Below are 17,160 nucleotides of genomic sequence, written 5' to 3'. Positions count from 1 at the left end.
ACGTGGTACAGATGAAGCTGCGCATCATCCACTTCGGATTACCGCGAAAGGGCAGCTATACTCCATTTCACACATCCGATGCAACGCTGCCAAATGTAGCGCTCTTGATTGCACTTACCTCCTTCCTCTTTCAGTCCCACCTGAATGTCTTTCCTTTTGGTGAGGTTCAGGTGCCCACCGACAAGTTACAAAGTCACTGCGCCTTTGCTTTCACGAAAACTAATTTGTCATGAGCATTAATAAATTATACCTTATTGCCGACGACACCCTGTCGCTTTCTCGTCCCTTAGACCACTCGACCATAACACAAACGCGAACACGCCTCCCTCTATAATGTCATGGCGTCTTCTTCCGTACCTTTCACAGCGTTGCACCTTATGTATGAAACGAAGTGTAGACGAGAATTCGATACTCTCGCACCGTGACCGGTTCACGCGTACTCTCAGGCCTAGGCATCAGATGCCATCTTCTATCTCAGAACTATTGTATTAGAGTGCATGTTACGGGTGGTGAAGCAACCACTCCTCTCATACCGAGCTATTCTGGGCAAAAGCATTTTTGAGCAGGAAACTGTTCATGAACGCAGTTTTTTCGTATAATGTAAGATTTTACTATAACAATCAATATATCCGCACATTACCCGACGGCAGTCTTGTATTATTTTTAGTATTGACATTTTTTCTATTGTCAAAAGCGTTCCCCACTGGTTTTCTATGGCAGACGAATCGGTTCGATGCGATCACTGAGAAACACTTTGAAAGAAATGTTTTGCTACATACCGGAATAATGGACCATTACCTGCAATATTTCCATAACAATGTCTTATAACTTTCCAAGTTTCAAAACTTTTGCCCGAGAAAGCTGGACTTGTGTGCGGCTGGTTCATGAAATAGGAAGTTGGCTGCATTTTAGATTTTCTTGATTTTCAAGACAAATTAGCCCCTGGTGCTGGGATCCTCAATGCTTCTCAAATCATTGCGAGATTACCACTATTCTTGTCAAAACCCTACTGTTAAAAGAATTCTCGCTTTGGGAGACTGCCATCCAAGTCCAGGGGCGCAGTTTCTATATAGAGAAAACGTGTCCGTCTTTGCAGTGCATTGCTGATGCCGTACAGGGGGAGGAAGACCGTAACTCACGACACGTAGTGCGGCTCAATGTGATAGGCGCCGTGTCAATGTTAACCGCGCCTCTGCGGACGCAACTCACCAAGGAAAACTGTTGCCGCTCTTCGATATCTCCGCTCAGACAACAAGATCGTCATTCTTCCTGCAAACAAGGTTCACGCCACCGTTCTCCTTGACAGCGAGGTCTACTGCCACAAAGTTTCGGATCTTCGGTTCGAGAGGATCAAAAAAGATACGACGTCTGAGCAATTGAGGCAAAATAAAGTATCTGCCCTTAATGAACAATCTTCCCTCCCATAAACTCTGGAGTGCTCTACCTGAAGCTTGTATGCACGAATGGCTGGACGCCCAGGTCTCCTGCGCCCCCCCCCCCCCCCCAAGGTGTACAAGACCGGAATGCCTATGCGACCGCGAACCTGTACCTGTGCTCGTTATCAACGACGTCCACACCCTAAGCATGAAAAACCCTATATGTGTGTAAAACAGTAGAAAGAAGTCCGCTTGCCCATTTATAGAGGCACAGTATGCTGGCCGAGTTCTGGAGTAGATATCGATCTCTAAATATAGCGAACGACTGATTTTGAGAACGGAGCTATATTCGCGCTGCAAAGCATAGTAAATTAATGGAGTTCGCAATGGGAAGCTGCTTTTAAACGCAGCGCCGGAGGTTCTGAGGTTAGAGATTGGAATCCCAGTTAAACTTTTCGTAACTGCTAGAACTTTGCATCTGTAGAAGTGCGAATTTCTTGCCGTTGCACATAGTAAGTAGTCGATATATTCAGAAATGAATAATGTACTCTATGGGCCGGATTCAATGACCTGCTCATTCTAAATTGGCCATTTAGCGTCTGTCTGAACCTCTGTCATTGGTGACTCAGATATACCCGCGGTTTTCAAGCGTCTGTGGATGGCGACCCGGCCATTTAATAGTTGGAAACCGGACCTCACCACTGGCCAGCATTGAATGTGATGTGCAGCCTCTGGTGATGTTCATCTCAGCGCTCTGTACCGGGACTGCCCACTGGCTGCGATATGTACCCAATAGTAAGGTCCGGTCTCACACTACCCAATGGGCGGGTCGTTTTCTATCGGTGTTTTAAAGCCATGTGTATATCTGTGTGACCAACCACAGATGACTTTACGGACGCGAAATGGCTACATTAAATTGGACAGCTGATAGATACGGCCACAGGGCTTGGGTAGAATATTATGCTCCTTGAAGAGAGCGCACTTTAGTACGTTTCATGCTTAGAGTGCAGAGCTCTGTCGAGTTACCCACAGCATGTCTGGTCCCAACTCAGTGGAAGAACGCCTGCCTATATACGAATCAAACGACATTTGGCCATACGTCTCTTGCAAGAGACAGCTCCGATGAGGCATTGGTCTTGTTTGACGTTGTCGCCCTGCTTGGCACCGTTCCGGCACCTCCAGAAGTGAGCGCAGCAAGGATAGGGCTCGAAGCGGATGATCAACTCGCCGAAAGGAAGTGCCTCAGCGTATGCGACCAACTTCTTCGTTAAAGAAGAATTTTAAGGCAAGCCGGTGCAACCGTGATGGGAGCGGTAATATCGGGGACCGCTGCGAAGCAGACGATGGAGGTATGACTGGAAATTCAGTACACGTTCATAAGTTGGAGCGGCGCAAGCGAAAACTGGTTTCCTGATGCCGCAGAAAGACCCATAACTGTGGAGAAAAACTCATGGATGCCGGACTTAGCTCGTATTAAGTAATGACCTCTTCCTATCGCCCTGAAGCAGCAGCGTTGGGTCAGAAGAAGATTTACAGGTGCGGCGCACCCTGTAGTTGATGGAGGTCTATCGGCGGTGTCAAACCGATGGAGAAGTTCAACTCCAAAGCGCTCACGCACAACTTCCAGGTAAACGACACTGAAGCCCAGCTACGAACTGGCGAGGTAGCACGCGGCAGTTTTCAGGACGGCCGCATCGTGATCCTCTGGTCGACAGACTGATACAGTACCCGCTGAACAAATTTTTTTTTGCTATCCTCTCGAGTGCATTAGATCACTGTCCATGCAACATCTCTCTTTGTACTGTAGCATCTGTTTAGTCCTTTGTATGCGTTGCATTCATTTTTCTATGAGCACTAAGTAATTCGCGTGTATCATCCCTTGGCTGCACACAGCTTTGTTTTGTTTGTGAACATTTGATTCCGACCAGTTCTCCTGGTTCCGACAGCCGAAAGGTGGACACCAAAGGTGCACCCCTTTGCCATTTGGTGGCTAGATTCCGCTGAGCTTCTCACGTTGAGTTGAGGGCATCTCCTGAGCGGCCGCGACAGCTACTATTTCACTGTCTAAGTGTGACTGGGGACGCAAACAACCACTGCCTATGTGACAAGGTGATCTACTAACAAGCCTCAAGGTTTTCACGAATCGACCCACGTTATACGGTGTATGACTCTCTTGCCATCCTAAAGAAGTCCGCAGGAGAAGACATTCTTGTATACATATACAAACCGGACAGGAAGTTCACCCTGCGATATGAGGCAAGGAACAGATTGTTTTATTGACAGTCCATTGCAGTGAACAGGACCATAATTGGCATTCTCTGTTTAAAGCAAACCGACTTATTCTGGGTGCTTTCTAAAATTGCGATCAAAACATTCGACAACACGCAAAGCAACCACGGCCTCATTCCGCTGACGAAAGCAAAGAAAAATTGCTGTTCCGACTTGGAACCATAGGCTAGAGAAAGACAGAATCTTGGGTGAACTCTGTCGCAACGACAACATGATCTTATGACTACGGGTGTCTGGCGCCTTAACTGCAAGCTGAAAAGAAAGCAAACTACCCAGGCCTCCAAACCAAGCAATATCACTGTTCCTTACGTCCAAAGCTGCAGTCAAATGGCGGGGCGCCTGTTTCAAGAGCAGGAAATGCAGGATTGTCACGCGTCATTTGAAAAGCTCGGGAGCTTCAAGCATCGTATGCTGGCACTAATGCCAGATTACTTTCTCTGTGCTCTCGTGGGGCATTCCGACAACTTGGATCACCCAGCCGATTTTGAGAATTAGAGGATTGCTAACTCAAAGGCCAACCCCGCTGGTGCGATAGATTTAGGAGCCTTGGAATATGCAAACACGCCAGGCAATGTAAACAATTTTGCAGGCTGCCTTCCATCACCGTACACCACGAAACTGCGAATAGCGCCTCTCGCACCGTATCCCGAAAAACCTGAAGATGCTAAGTCAGCCCCGAAAAGTGAGCTCTCTTCAAGTGACTTTTTCACGCTCCTTTCTTTCTAAACTGAATATGAACGCATTTCTGTATTTAAGGCGGAGAGACTACCTTTGTTAGCTCTCCATCATAACTTTCTCGTCATAACCACATCATTTTATAATACTTGCCAAAGGGCTCGTTGTTTGTACACCATGAAGTTACTTTGAATGGCACTGAGACAAGAGCAGAAAGAAAGGAAATCAGGGCTAACGTGGCACTCAAGAGCAGACGTTCAGAAGAAAATCCGTGCGCGTTGTCCCATTAATTAAGGTTTGGTCGACAGCGCTCTGAACGTAACACGTTCACCTCTGAAACGGAAACGACCAAAAACCCTATTTTTTTACTATGAGGTCTTAAAATGCCTGAAATGTCGTCATAACACGTATGAATGTAAATTAATTATGCTTTAATTAAACTGCTGCAATATACTGGAAAGCGAACCCAAGACTCATGGGTTGCAAGTCAGATACGCTATCCCTAGGCCAAAGAGGTCCTTTTGACCTACTTGGTTAAGGAAAGACTTAGAGTGTCTTGTATTTCACGTGTTCTAGTGTGCCTGCCGAAGTATGCTAATGACTAGGTGTAATTATAAAGGGGTGTTAAGAAGGAATGAAGCTAATAGCGATTAACGCTTTGGTGTCATACCGTTAAGGCATAGCTTAAGTGCCTCCCTAATTTTTTAGCACGTTGCCTACAAGGCTAATTCGGCAGTGCCAGTTTCCTAATTACTAATAATTCTGCGACGACTGAGTGTTACTGGGTTGGACGCGCCAAGGCAGCATGATAGCTTCGCCGTACGGTACTTGGATACGAAATGTCGCAGTCGCGGAAATACTGATGTCCCAAAACACAAAATCCGCACCAGTGCTAGAGGCGCCACATTTAGATGTGTTCGCTATGTATGCTTCCGATTGGAAACTTCCAGCATAGAGTTCGATTAATAACGTGCACATATACCCTCTCAGATGTTTAGGGGAATCAACCAAGGTGGAGTAAATTTGTAGTAAGGGTACATTACTCACTGGCATCTACCTATGCGCAGCCATAAGAGTGCAAAGAAAGCTATACAGCTTTCTCAGAAACTTCGCGGTTAAACAAAAATTCATCCTGGTGCGGGGTACGAACCCGTGACCACAGATTAAGCGCAGAAGTCACTCTATTACTCCCGTTTTGAGCATGTCGAGTCCCCCAGTCCACCTCTTTCGCCACATCTTGCTGCCACCTCCGATTCGGGCCTTCCCCAGTGATTTCCACTGCACCGCTACTCCTGGGTGGCAGAAGTGACGACGGAGAAAGGTTTCCTCATGCTTCCAACCTTAGCAGACTAGATGCGGAGCCACCGAGCTACAGCCAGCGTCTGCAACTCAAGTCGCCGTTTCTCATCGCACTTTTGTGGCATAAGAAGTTTTCCAAGCTTACAATGCCTGGTCACATAGCATCTCCAAGCCGAGTGCCACAACTAGGCTTCCTGTCGGCAAAAGCATACAAAACCAAAAAGCGCGCGTTTCAACAAGTACAAACGCAGCCATCTGTTCTCCAGTTTCTGTTTTGGCATGCTAAAAATTCGATGCTATTCATCTACCCCACAATAAAAATGATGCTTGCACTGCACGCCTGATTTTACAAATCTTAAAATTTCGATACAGCTCTCGACAAATCAGTCGTACGCTAACGGAACTAAGGTTCTGGCAGCGATGAGAGATTATAATTTAGATGTTTTAACTTTTAAAACGAGTACAAACTTACCTTTCCTTTCCTTCATTGACCCATCTTTGTTGACGTTCCCGTAGCGCTTCTTGAGGTCATCTGGGAGTTTACGCCATGTCTCGTTGGAGAAGTAAGCAGGCTTCCACCGATGGTATTTTTCGGTGGCCATTCCTGTTAACAAAATGAATAGAAAAAGAACAGCATTGATAAATGTCGCACACGAGATTACGTATTTCCTTACATCACAAAAAATACGCGCAATGCGGCCCTCATGATAAATCGTGCAACTGCTTCCTGGCAGGTACAGCTTCTTAGTCAACAGTGAAGCGATTCTGCTGTAGTTAAGCAGGGTAGAGTTCGAGCGGGAGTCTCTATTGAATATTCAAGCAAATGCAGCATTGCTCGCATGGAACACGCATGTGCACATATGTCGCCATGCAACGACCCAATGCTTTAAAGGACATGAGCTCAATGACAGTTCCCGCAATGAAGCCGACAGCATCAGGGTTTAAGGGGTTCCCTGAGGAGAGGACGTTACGAACGGAGGCAAGCCGTTTTAATCGCGCGCAGCTGCGTCTACCCGGCCAATGTTTTACCTGAAAAAAGTGTTGAACATTGGAGTGCCAGAGTACCTGGAAAACTCAAAAATCATGCACACCTAAGGACGTAGGTCCAGTTAGCGCTCGAACCAGCCATCTTTCAAGTGGCTCCTGTCTACACACAAAAGTGTGGAGCGTAAATGACGTCAATTGGATATAGCAGCAATGATCTAAATTACTGAGATAAAGTATACTCTCTGTGCACTGTTGACAGCTAAGAAAGCTCTCTTTTGATGCATGAAGTGTGGATTGTTATAAGTCAACAGGCCTCGTGGAGAGAATAGTAATTCTAGACCTCAGTCTTCAGAAAAGTCTGAAATTACACGGACGCTACAAAAGCCCCTGTACAGAGATTAAAAGCAGACCCCATGTGCTCTAACCTTTTGACAAAGGCTGTACCGGTATCGGCGCCACATCGCCACCATTACCTCTCTGCCGCTTGCTCGTGCCCGCGCCGGATTCTAATGCAATTCGCAGTTTAGATTAACTACAGTTAAAACCTGGCGTTCGTCTTATTCGGCTCGAGCGCCGATGCCCTAGCCCCGCATATTGGAACCAAGTGTAGTCTCCTATATACCTAATGCGTGGTGCATGAGCGTAACATTCCTTATAAGCTCGTGCAGAACACAACCAAGGGAGGAGACACGAAGACGACAAGAGAAACAAGTGTCCCGCCTTTGCCACACGCCATGAACTACCGAGAGCAGCTTTTCTGGGAAAAGACAAAGTGATGATGTCGATGATTACAATCATTATTAATGTCAATAAATATCAAGAAGATAAAAGTACTGGTGGATCATGATGGCGTGTATTGATAGATGAGTACTTGTGCAAAGAGGCTCAGAATGCGATTTCGCAGCGATAGCTTTTACTGCCAATTCTCTCGTTTTGTGGTATGTAGAAGGGTCCTCATATCAAGAGATATGAAATCATTTAAAAAGCAGCAATGCTCTTAGAGGCACGACAGACGACTTCATCTTCGTTATAAAGGCAAGCTTTAACTGCGCATCGTCTAATGTTATCGGCATGCTTCGATGCTCCTCTTGTCGGAAACAATATATCAGGTAAACAGGGCAATAAATGAGCGCCAGACTAAATGGTCATCGAGCTGACAGCAAGGAGCCTACAGACGGCAAAGGCGGAACAATATTCATCATCATCATCATCAGCCTGACTACACCCAGTGCAGGGCAAATACATCTCCCATGTCTGTCCAATTAACCCTGCCCTTTGCCAGCTGCATCCACACTTTGCCTGCAAAATTCTTAAACCTGTCCGCCCACCTAACCTTCTGCCGCCCCCTGATACGCTTACTTACCGGCGGTTATCTTGCGTTCGCATTACATGGTCTGCCGAAGCCCATTTATACTTCTTGATTTTGACTAGGATGTCATTACCCCCCGCGTTTGTTCCCTCACCCACTCTGCCAGCTTCCGGTCTCTTACCGTTACAACTATCAGTTTTCTTCCCATGGCTCGCCGCGTTGTCCTTAACTTAAGCGGAATACTTTTCGTCAGCCTCCATGTTTCTGCCCTGTAGGTGAGTACCGGTACGATACAGCTCTTGTAAACTTTACTCTTGAGGGATATTGGTAAATTATATTTCATGATCTGGGAGAACCTGTCATATATATGCGCTCCAGCCCATTCTTATCCTTCTAGTTATTTCCCTCTCATTATCCGGATCAGCTGTCACCACCTGTTCTATGTGGACGTATTCTTTTACCAATTCCAGCATCTTGCTGCCAATTGTGAACTCCTGTTTTCTTGCCAGGCTGTTAGGCTGTTGAACAGTACTTTGGTTTCCTGCATGTTAATTTTTAGACCTACCGTTCCGCTCTGCCTGCCTAACTCATTGATCATGATTTGCAGTTCACCTCCGTAGTGACTCAGCAAGGCAGTGTCATCAGCGAATCGCCGATTATTTAGATATTCTCCATTAACTCTTATTCCCAACTGTTCCCTATTCAGGCCTTGGAATACCTCCTGTAAACATGCGGCGAATAGCAATGGCGAGATGTGTGTCCTTGCCTGGTGCCTTTCTTTATTGGAATATTATTTCTCCCTTTATGCAGGACTATGGTATAGCTGTTCAGTTGCTATATATATCTTCCAGTATTTTGACATGAAGCTCTTCTACACACTGATTACGCAATGCCTGCATGACTGCTGAGGTTTCCACTGAGTCGAATGCTTTCTCGTAATCAATGAAGGCTATATATAGAGGCTGGCTATATTGTGCTCATTTCTCTATCAGTTGATTGATAGCGTGAATATGAACTATTGTTGAATGTCCATATCATTCACGAAAGCCTGCCTGACAATTTGGTTGATTAAAGTCTAAGGTTGCCCTGACTCTATTAGCGATTACCTTAGTAAATACCTTGTAGGCAACCGATAGTAAGCGGATCGGTTCTTGGCGTCTCTTTTCTTGTGAATTAAGATAATGTTTGCATTCTTCCAAGCTTCTTGATACCATTGGTAGCATAAGAGGGCTCTCGCACAGTTTCCGCCCTTGCCGTTAGATGACGTCCCACGTCCCACTCGCGGTATCAGAGGACGTGCTACATCTGGCGCTATGGACGAGGGTGGCGCTGGTGAACACTGTCATGGTTCGCTTATACCCAATAAGACATAAATACCCACGAGAGGAGGAGATTGGACAGCCATCGCCGTAGCTTAGTTGGTAGAGCACCGGAAGTGGTATTCGGAGGTCGTGGGTTCGGATCCCAACGGCGGCATGGTTGTTTTTTCTGCACCTTTCTAAGTAATTTTCTTTAAGAAATAGATTTATCTAAGTATTATTATACCACTGATAAGCACAACACATAAACATAAAATATAAATATTGCCCTATGGACCTTGGTTTCGGTGACTGTTGGCTCCCTTCATAAGTTTGTCCCGATCCCCTCATTTCCTTTACCTTGTCTGCTAATATATATATATATATATATATATATATATATATATATATATATATATATATATATATATATATATATATATATATATATATATATATATATATATATATATATATAAATTTTCAGGGCAACCTGAGCCTTTAATCAACCAAATGATCACGCAGGCTTCCGTAAAGTATATTCCACAATAGATCATATTCACACTATCAATCAATTGATAGAGAAATGAACAGGGTATAACCAACCTCTATATATAGCCTTCGAAACCGTTCGACTCAGAAGAAACCTCAGCAGTCATACAGATATTGCGTAATCAGTTTGTAGAAGAGCCTTATTTCAAAATACTGGAGATTAGATATAGCAACTGCATAGCTACCATAGTCCTGCCTAAAGTGGGCAATAAAATCTTTGTAATGAAAGGCGTCAGCCAGGGTGACACTGTCTCGCCAATGTTATTCAACGCCGGTTTACAGGAGGTATTACGAAGCCTTAATTGGGAACAGTTGGGAATAAGAGTTAATGGAGAATACCTAAATAATCTGCGATTCGCTGTTGACATTGCCTTGCTGAATCACTCAGAAGGTGAGCTGAAAATCGCGATCAATGAGTTACACAGGCAGAGCAGAACGCTGGATCTAAAATTTGACATCCAGAAAACCAAAGTAATGTTCAACAGTCTAGCCAGGGAACAACAGTTCACACTTTTCAGCAAGGGGCTGAAAGTGATAAAAAAATACGTTTACTTAGGGCAAGTAGTGACACCTGATCCGGATCACAAGAGCGAAATAACTAGGATAGGAATGGGCTGGAGCGCATATATATGGTAGTTTATCTCGGATCACGAATAGCCCTCAAGAGAAAAATGTACAACAGCTGAATCTTACCAGTACTCACCTACGGGGCAGAAACGTGGAGGCTAACGAAAATGATTCAGCTTCAGTTAAAGACAATGCAGCGAGCCATGGAACGAAAAATGATAGGTGTAATGTTAAGACACCGGTAGCGGGCAGAGTGGGTGAAGGAACAAACGTGGCTTAATGATATTCTAGTCGAAATCAAGGGGAAGATATGGTCTTGGGCAGGGCTTGTAATGGGAATGCAAGATAACCGCTGGTGGTTAAGGGCAATGGAGTGGATGCGAATGCAAGGCAAGTGCTGCGGGGGTGGCTGAAAGTTTGGAGGGCGGATGAGATTAAAAAGTTTGCCAGGATGCTGTGGTCGCAGCTGGCTCAAGAGAGGGTTAGTTGGAGAGACGCGGGCGAGGCCTTTACCCTACAGTGGCCGTGGTCAGGTTGATGATGATGATGAGGCGGAAAGACGGGTTCAGGCAATAGTGGCGGAAGTAGGATGGAAAAACAGCATTTCTTTTGCAACTGACTTGCAAAGGAACTGCATCAGAAATGGCTCGGCCTCTTTATACTTACCTTTCTGCCACTTGCCTGGACTAGACTTTTCCATTCTTGTGCTGTGTATCTACCGACCACGTATCCTTACTTCAATTCAGTAATGCGCCACCAGAGTCCTCGTGTTATTTTATTGGCATATTTCAGACATTTATTACATATTTAAGACAAATGGTCGTATTTTAACCGATACCTGCAACAGATCTCAAGTAAAGAACCACTAACAGCCCGTAATTAGTTTGTCCTTTTCACACAACGGTTCCAATATCCGCTCAATATAAATCTGTATGAGCTGTAATTGTATTTGAGGATTAAAGCGTAACTGGCGACCTCTGCCTGCTTCAACAGATTAGTGATGAGTGACGTAAACCTCTACAGCACAAATAAGATTATACTCAGACGTAACCTTCGTTACCTTCATTTGTTGTAACGTAGGCGCCGACGGGCCAATTTTTGGTGAGAAAAGTGGTTATGAATGTCTCTGGATGGCTCTGGCGCATTTTTGAAGCGAAAGCTTCACTGCGCTAGGTTTTAAAGAGGGCAGCATCTGTGCAGTCACGTGACAGATGTCACGTGGGGTCACGTGGCAGGTCATGTGACCAACTGACGTCATCACAATCTGCCCGCCGTGGCAGATGGCAACTGCCCCATCAGACTGCCCCATCTGCAGTACTGTGCCATGCAAACCAAGCACGGCTTAACCAAAGTTTAAACCACAGCTAATTTCTTGGAACGGGTCCATCCCCAAGCATTCCTGACTAAGCTCAAATGCAGCAGGCAACGCCTGGTACCTTTTTCTGATGCAGCTACCGAGCGTCTCATAGATAGACGGTATTGTTATCACTACATGCTTATCTGTATTGTATCGTCATCACTACTAGACTATATTGTCATAACTACACATATCCAGAGTCACTATGGCGAGTGCCCTCACCTTCCTCCTCGCGCGATCGTCGTGGGCATGGCGCCTCTTGTTCCTCATTGGTGATGCCTTCTCCAGGAGCCACACCCTGGGCTGTAGAAATTCCAGTACGGGATGTTCCCTGTACATCACTGCTCGAGCTGTTCGGGGCGCTCTGTGACTGTGATGCCTGAAATATTTGCACCTGCAAAGGATCATCAGAAAATTATCGAATTCTGTTTTCTTCCAAGGTACGTAGATACCGATTGCTGAAAGCTCAACGCGAACAGGGTGGTGCAGTGTATTGCAGGCCCAGAACAACAAGGACATTTTGAACATTTGTTTTTCTAAGCGTTACTTTCTGAGTGTTGCACGGGGTTTTCCGTGGAAGCCAATATTTCCTCACATTATCCAGCAGGCGATTTTTCACTGGTGCCCATGGCCAAAATTTGAAATGAATGCAGAGAGGAATAACTGGTCCCGCTTGCTATGCAGTGTTCGAATTCGGTATAAGCGTTATCCTCGTAAATCGGAAGTTACACACGCGTTACTAAGCACGCTGTTTTATATAACAGCGCTGTGAAAGTGTATCGGTGACTACACGGAGACCGCTATCCTGAAGACCTCTTAGTCTTTGAAGAATCAGCTTGAAATTATCAGCGCTACGAGTCGAAGTCACCTTAGACGGTGCGAAAGAAAGGTAATCCACAAAACGAGAGTGGGATGAGAACGGCGTACAACGCTTTTCAATGGTCAAAATATACTCTCAGGCTTTTGCATGCCCAGCATTTTTGCTCAAATGTTTCGAATATTCAAATCATGTAACCTGCTGTTACGACAATATGTGAGGTGATGTTCTATTCTTACGAAGCACGACAAGATCTTTCTTCTAAAGTTTATTCATCGCTGGCAACGCAGCAGTTAAGAATGTCATAAAAAACCGATGGAAAACGTTTTGGACGATCGCAACAAACGGTCAAAGATGAGATCAGCAGGTATATTGACTGTAATAGTGAAATCTTACACTGTATGAAAAACTGATTTCAAATAACCTATTTCGTTCAAAAATGCTTTTGTGTAGGATTGTTGGGCAGGATTCTCTTTGAGCCAAGCAGCTGCAAAAGTATATAGTGACGTAGAAGCCCTGATTGCCATTTATGGACGTTTTATGGGCGAAGTGGAACGTGCTTGCCTTGATCACTTAAGAAGCGATCCCATAGGCCCGGAAACACCCGCTCTTCACATAACATGCGCATTTCGATCAACCAGACCAATAGAACTACAATATTTGCAGCGTTTGTGTCGTGTGTGTGGGTGTTGTCGTCTTGTGCCGCTTTTAGCGCTTAGGTTCGCGTAACAATCTACAGCCAGCAGGAAATTCCCCAAAATTTATGATCTGATCCGTAGACATCACAAACTTTTCGAGCACAGATGGTCACTCGCATGTCTTCCACCCTCCCTCTTATGAAACCTGGACAAGGCGCGTTCGCACTTCCATTAAGGCGAAATGAAAAGTGCGCCTATACTCAAATTTCTTACTGCACGAAAGGCAAATTGGTCACTGTATATCCATCGTGACGCTTCAATGACGGCTGCGCAGTGTTTTCAGAAAAATAAACTATTAACCTCTGGACGCATTCAAGTTTGTAAGAGCAGTGCATGGATTTCCATAACGGAGTGGAATGTGGCCGTTACCTGTCTGGCCTTCGGTCCGACAATTGGCGGCAATTCTTCGCCTGTAACGTAGAGTCCTGGAACAGAGTAACAGTGCAGATGAGTCCGGAGCATTGCAGACAGTGGACTCTCTTAACAAGATGTGGAATGTTTCTGCGTGCGCAATAAACTTGTCGCCAGCCACGCAATAAGTGTCTCGCTTCAACTGCGCCCAGCCTCGGCCAGGCCAAGTTTTTTTACAATGGCCAAAGGGGCTTTAGAAGAAAAAAAGGTCAAATCCCGGTGGCTGGTACGTTTATGTTAGAAATTTTTTCAATGGGCATTTTGTTGTCTAAGCTACTATTTCGGACGCATCAAGGGAAGTGCTAGAGATGCTAGGAACGCAGGGTTTCTCGGTATTAGACAAAAAGCTGACATCTACCATGGAAAGGCGCAGAAATGCCGGAAGCATGAGTTTTCATATTTGGCTTGGCGTTTGATAGGCATGGAATAAGCTGCAACAATAAGACTTTTTTCACGGAAAAACCTCGAAGAAGTGCTGTCAAAGGTTCCACAAGAGCCTGACACCTAAATGGCACTTGCCTTAATTTAATCGAAGAAGTGAAAAATCGCACATTCGCAGTAAATATTCTGCATACAGCGGGCAGCATTTCGGCAAAGCCTCCACATGCATACCCCATCCGAGGCAGAATACACGTTTTCGGCCGAACACTATCAAGGCAGATAAGAAGCCTCGTCTTCTCGCATTCAGTACGTGAATGAAGCACTGTTCAAGAAACTCACGCAGACAGTGGAGTGAGTTCTCAATGAGGAATTCACAGTGAGGAACTCTAGAGTGCCATGTATGAAACATGGCGTATCCTGTTTGAGCTCAAGTCCTTCGCTTTCGTGTGCATTTTCATGAAGATGTAAATTCAGTATCGCTTGCAAACGAAACACAACTTTGTTCTTTCAAAGCGGCTCATAAGGGCAAGAGTCTGCTTTCCCTGTTTAAAAAGCAGCGTTTTAAATTAACCTGCCCGACTTGCCGAGAGCGTGCAATACAACCAATGCGCGCTCTTTGATCCTATGCTTGGCGCAGCTCTTTTGACAGGACTAGCTGTACCCGCCCCTAGATTCATTCAGGTCATTTTTCGGTCAACAGCCCGCCTACGGTGTCGCGGTCAACATCGACTTGCGCAACCTAGTCATCAAAAGCAGAACAAAAAAAGTAAATATCGCGGACATAAAATCTACAACGCATTTGCATGTCCCGTTATTCACTGCACGCATGGTGGCGTAAGGAACACTTTTTTTATTGGCGCTGTTTCGAAGGGGAAACGTTGAGGCCTTTTCGGGATACGCCTGGTCAAGGTACATCGGTATCTCCACCTCAACGCGAACCGCAAGGTTACTCCGCGAGGGCATCATTGTTTCGAAGTTGTCACGCTGTCGACAATCTGTACTACGGATTCTTCATTTATGGAGTGTGCGAGATACTTGAAGGTTGCGGTTCCCGCGGCCGAACCTGGTAGGTTTAATGCACGTCACAGGTAACCTCCGTTGCTTTGTGTTCAGCGCGCCTTCGATCTCCCGCGCTATACAGTTGGGAACTTTCGTTAAAAGAAGTTCATCGGAAGTATCCTACCGCGGCTAATGCTGTGCTTGAAGCAGCCAAATTCCACGCACACGCACACACTGACATCCCTTCAGTGACATCCGTGGAAGCTTTGTACTGGTATTGCAAACGCAGAAAGATACGCGAAAAAAAAAACAGCAGGCACCGGAATGGGTCACATTCTATAGGTAATGGCGGATAGGAAGGACGTGGTATCGGTTCCAACGACTGCTACCGCTTATTCTAGTTTTTATCATCTTTAACCAGAGCAAATCTGCACGTCATTCGTGCACCTTAAAAAACGCCGTTCGGCTCCAGCGAGCATCCACACAACTAGCCGCTTGTCTCAGGTCGGGCTGACGGCTCACTGTACGCTCGTTGCTTTATCTGCCACTTTTGCGCCGGGACATGCATTAGAGCGTCCCGGCCATCTTAGTGCGGGTTCCTCACGACAGCTTTGACAGAACAAATGAAGGTATTTCCCAACAACGACAGAAAGAACGGTCCGAGAGGACAGCCGCAGCCACGCACGCACTCCTTCTTGCAATGACTGCCGTCTGAATAACAGCTAGTATTCAATTCTTAACGCGCGCATCTTTTCCAGTCCAAAAAAAATGTTGGTGGTTTAGTTCTGGTTAACCCTGGTCGAAAGTGAAAAGTTCCATCTCCATGGTTACCTTTGTGGTAGAGGAACTGGCGGTCTCTACGGCAGGCGCCGCATCGCTCACACCTAGCTTTAGGCTAAACGCATAAGAGTTCACAGGTGTTTTATGCAGAACACAATTTGATGCCCAGCGCATGAGATTCCAGCGGACGCTTTCCTGCTCCGCTCGGGCAAGGCGTCTGACGTCACGCAGAGAGTAAGCAGCACACCTTGGAAGCCTGCTTTCCTCCTCTCCGCAATGGTGTGACAGAGCCACTTCTGCTGCTCTCCATGGGAGGAGTCGCATCGATCACACCTAGCGTTCCGCCTAACGCATCAAAGTGCACCAGCGTTTTATGCAGAACCCACTTTCATGACCTGCGCATGCGATGCCGGCAGACGCTTTCCCGCTTCCCCGCTTGACCGAAGGTCAAGGTCAAAGGTCAAAGTCGAGATAGATGGTGTAACAACCGCTGCTGTCGCTGCTGTAGCTGACGTCATGTGTCGAACCTGACTACCGCCAGTGATGCTCATGGGTTGACCTCTAGCTACAATAAAGGTCAAACTTGCTGCCCCGCTGAACTCTAGCTACTTTCAAGTTCAAGCGTGCGAACCAGCTGATGGCTAGAAAAGCTGGCGCAGTGAAGCTTTTCGCTTCAAAAATAAAAAAAATCACGCAGATACTCACCTCCCTCGAATCGCCATACTTCTTGCGAGGCTGGTTCCACTGCAGGATACGGTGTTCCGTTCCCAGGGTGCGCATGCGGGACCACAGATGCAACGGATGGAACGGCAGGCCCTCTACCACTCCGGTTCCCCGCTGCAGCTCCGGGCAGCTGAAATTCATGGGTGTGCATAGAATGGGGGCGAAGGTATTGCCCCAGCTGAAAGCTGGTCGCGTACAAGGCGGCATGGCGCCATAAGAGGAGTAAGTTTAGCATCGCAAACAAAGGTCCAGAAAGTTATCTGACCGCGTGCGTGTTCCCAAGCTTTCCGGAGCATACGGGTTAAGACCCCTAACTACCAATGATTTCCGAGTTGGGGCGTCGCACTAGGCCTTTAGGCCGTTCTGAATTCAGGGAGCGAGAAAGAATTGCGTGTGGGCTGTCGATGCTTTGAAATGATGAACAAGAATGCTGTTTCCACCGTCTAAAACTACCTGGCACTAGGAACGGAGTAAAAAGCTTGAAAGCATCATTTGCCTCCCGCAAATCACGCTTAAAATATTCTCACACGCATCCTAGGTATATTGTGTTTTTAAGGGGAGGTGGTAAATACCGAGAATTGCCACTAGCTTTCTCCCCTGAACATCTGTCTTCATACCATACATAGCGGAAATGTTCCGGTA

General features: G+C 46.1%; 1 protein-coding gene across 1 annotated transcript in view; it reads right to left on the bottom strand.

The window, feature by feature from the left end:
- LOC144103847 (uncharacterized) overlaps nucleotides 1–16,659 on the bottom strand; it is a 28,361-nt gene extending 11,702 nt beyond the window's left edge. Inside the window, exons 1-5 of the mRNA XM_077636582.1 lie at nucleotides 16,501–16,659; nucleotides 15,847–15,910; nucleotides 13,594–13,649; nucleotides 11,932–12,103; nucleotides 6,112–6,243 (exon numbers count right to left, since the gene is read on the bottom strand). Of these exons, the coding sequence (XP_077492708.1) occupies nucleotides 6,112–6,243; nucleotides 11,932–12,103; nucleotides 13,594–13,649; nucleotides 15,847–15,910; nucleotides 16,501–16,659 (583 nt within the window). The remainder of the gene's footprint in view (nucleotides 1–6,111; nucleotides 6,244–11,931; nucleotides 12,104–13,593; nucleotides 13,650–15,846; nucleotides 15,911–16,500) is intronic.
- Between the last annotated feature and the right edge of the window lie 501 nt (nucleotides 16,660–17,160).

Source organism: Amblyomma americanum, chromosome 1 (assembly GCF_052857255.1).
Source record: "Amblyomma americanum isolate KBUSLIRL-KWMA chromosome 1, ASM5285725v1, whole genome shotgun sequence".
In the NCBI taxonomy this organism is placed as follows: Eukaryota; Metazoa; Arthropoda; class Arachnida; order Ixodida; family Ixodidae; genus Amblyomma; species Amblyomma americanum.
Note: the sequence above shows the minus strand (reverse complement) of the source record. Positions and strands in the feature narration are given on the sequence as shown.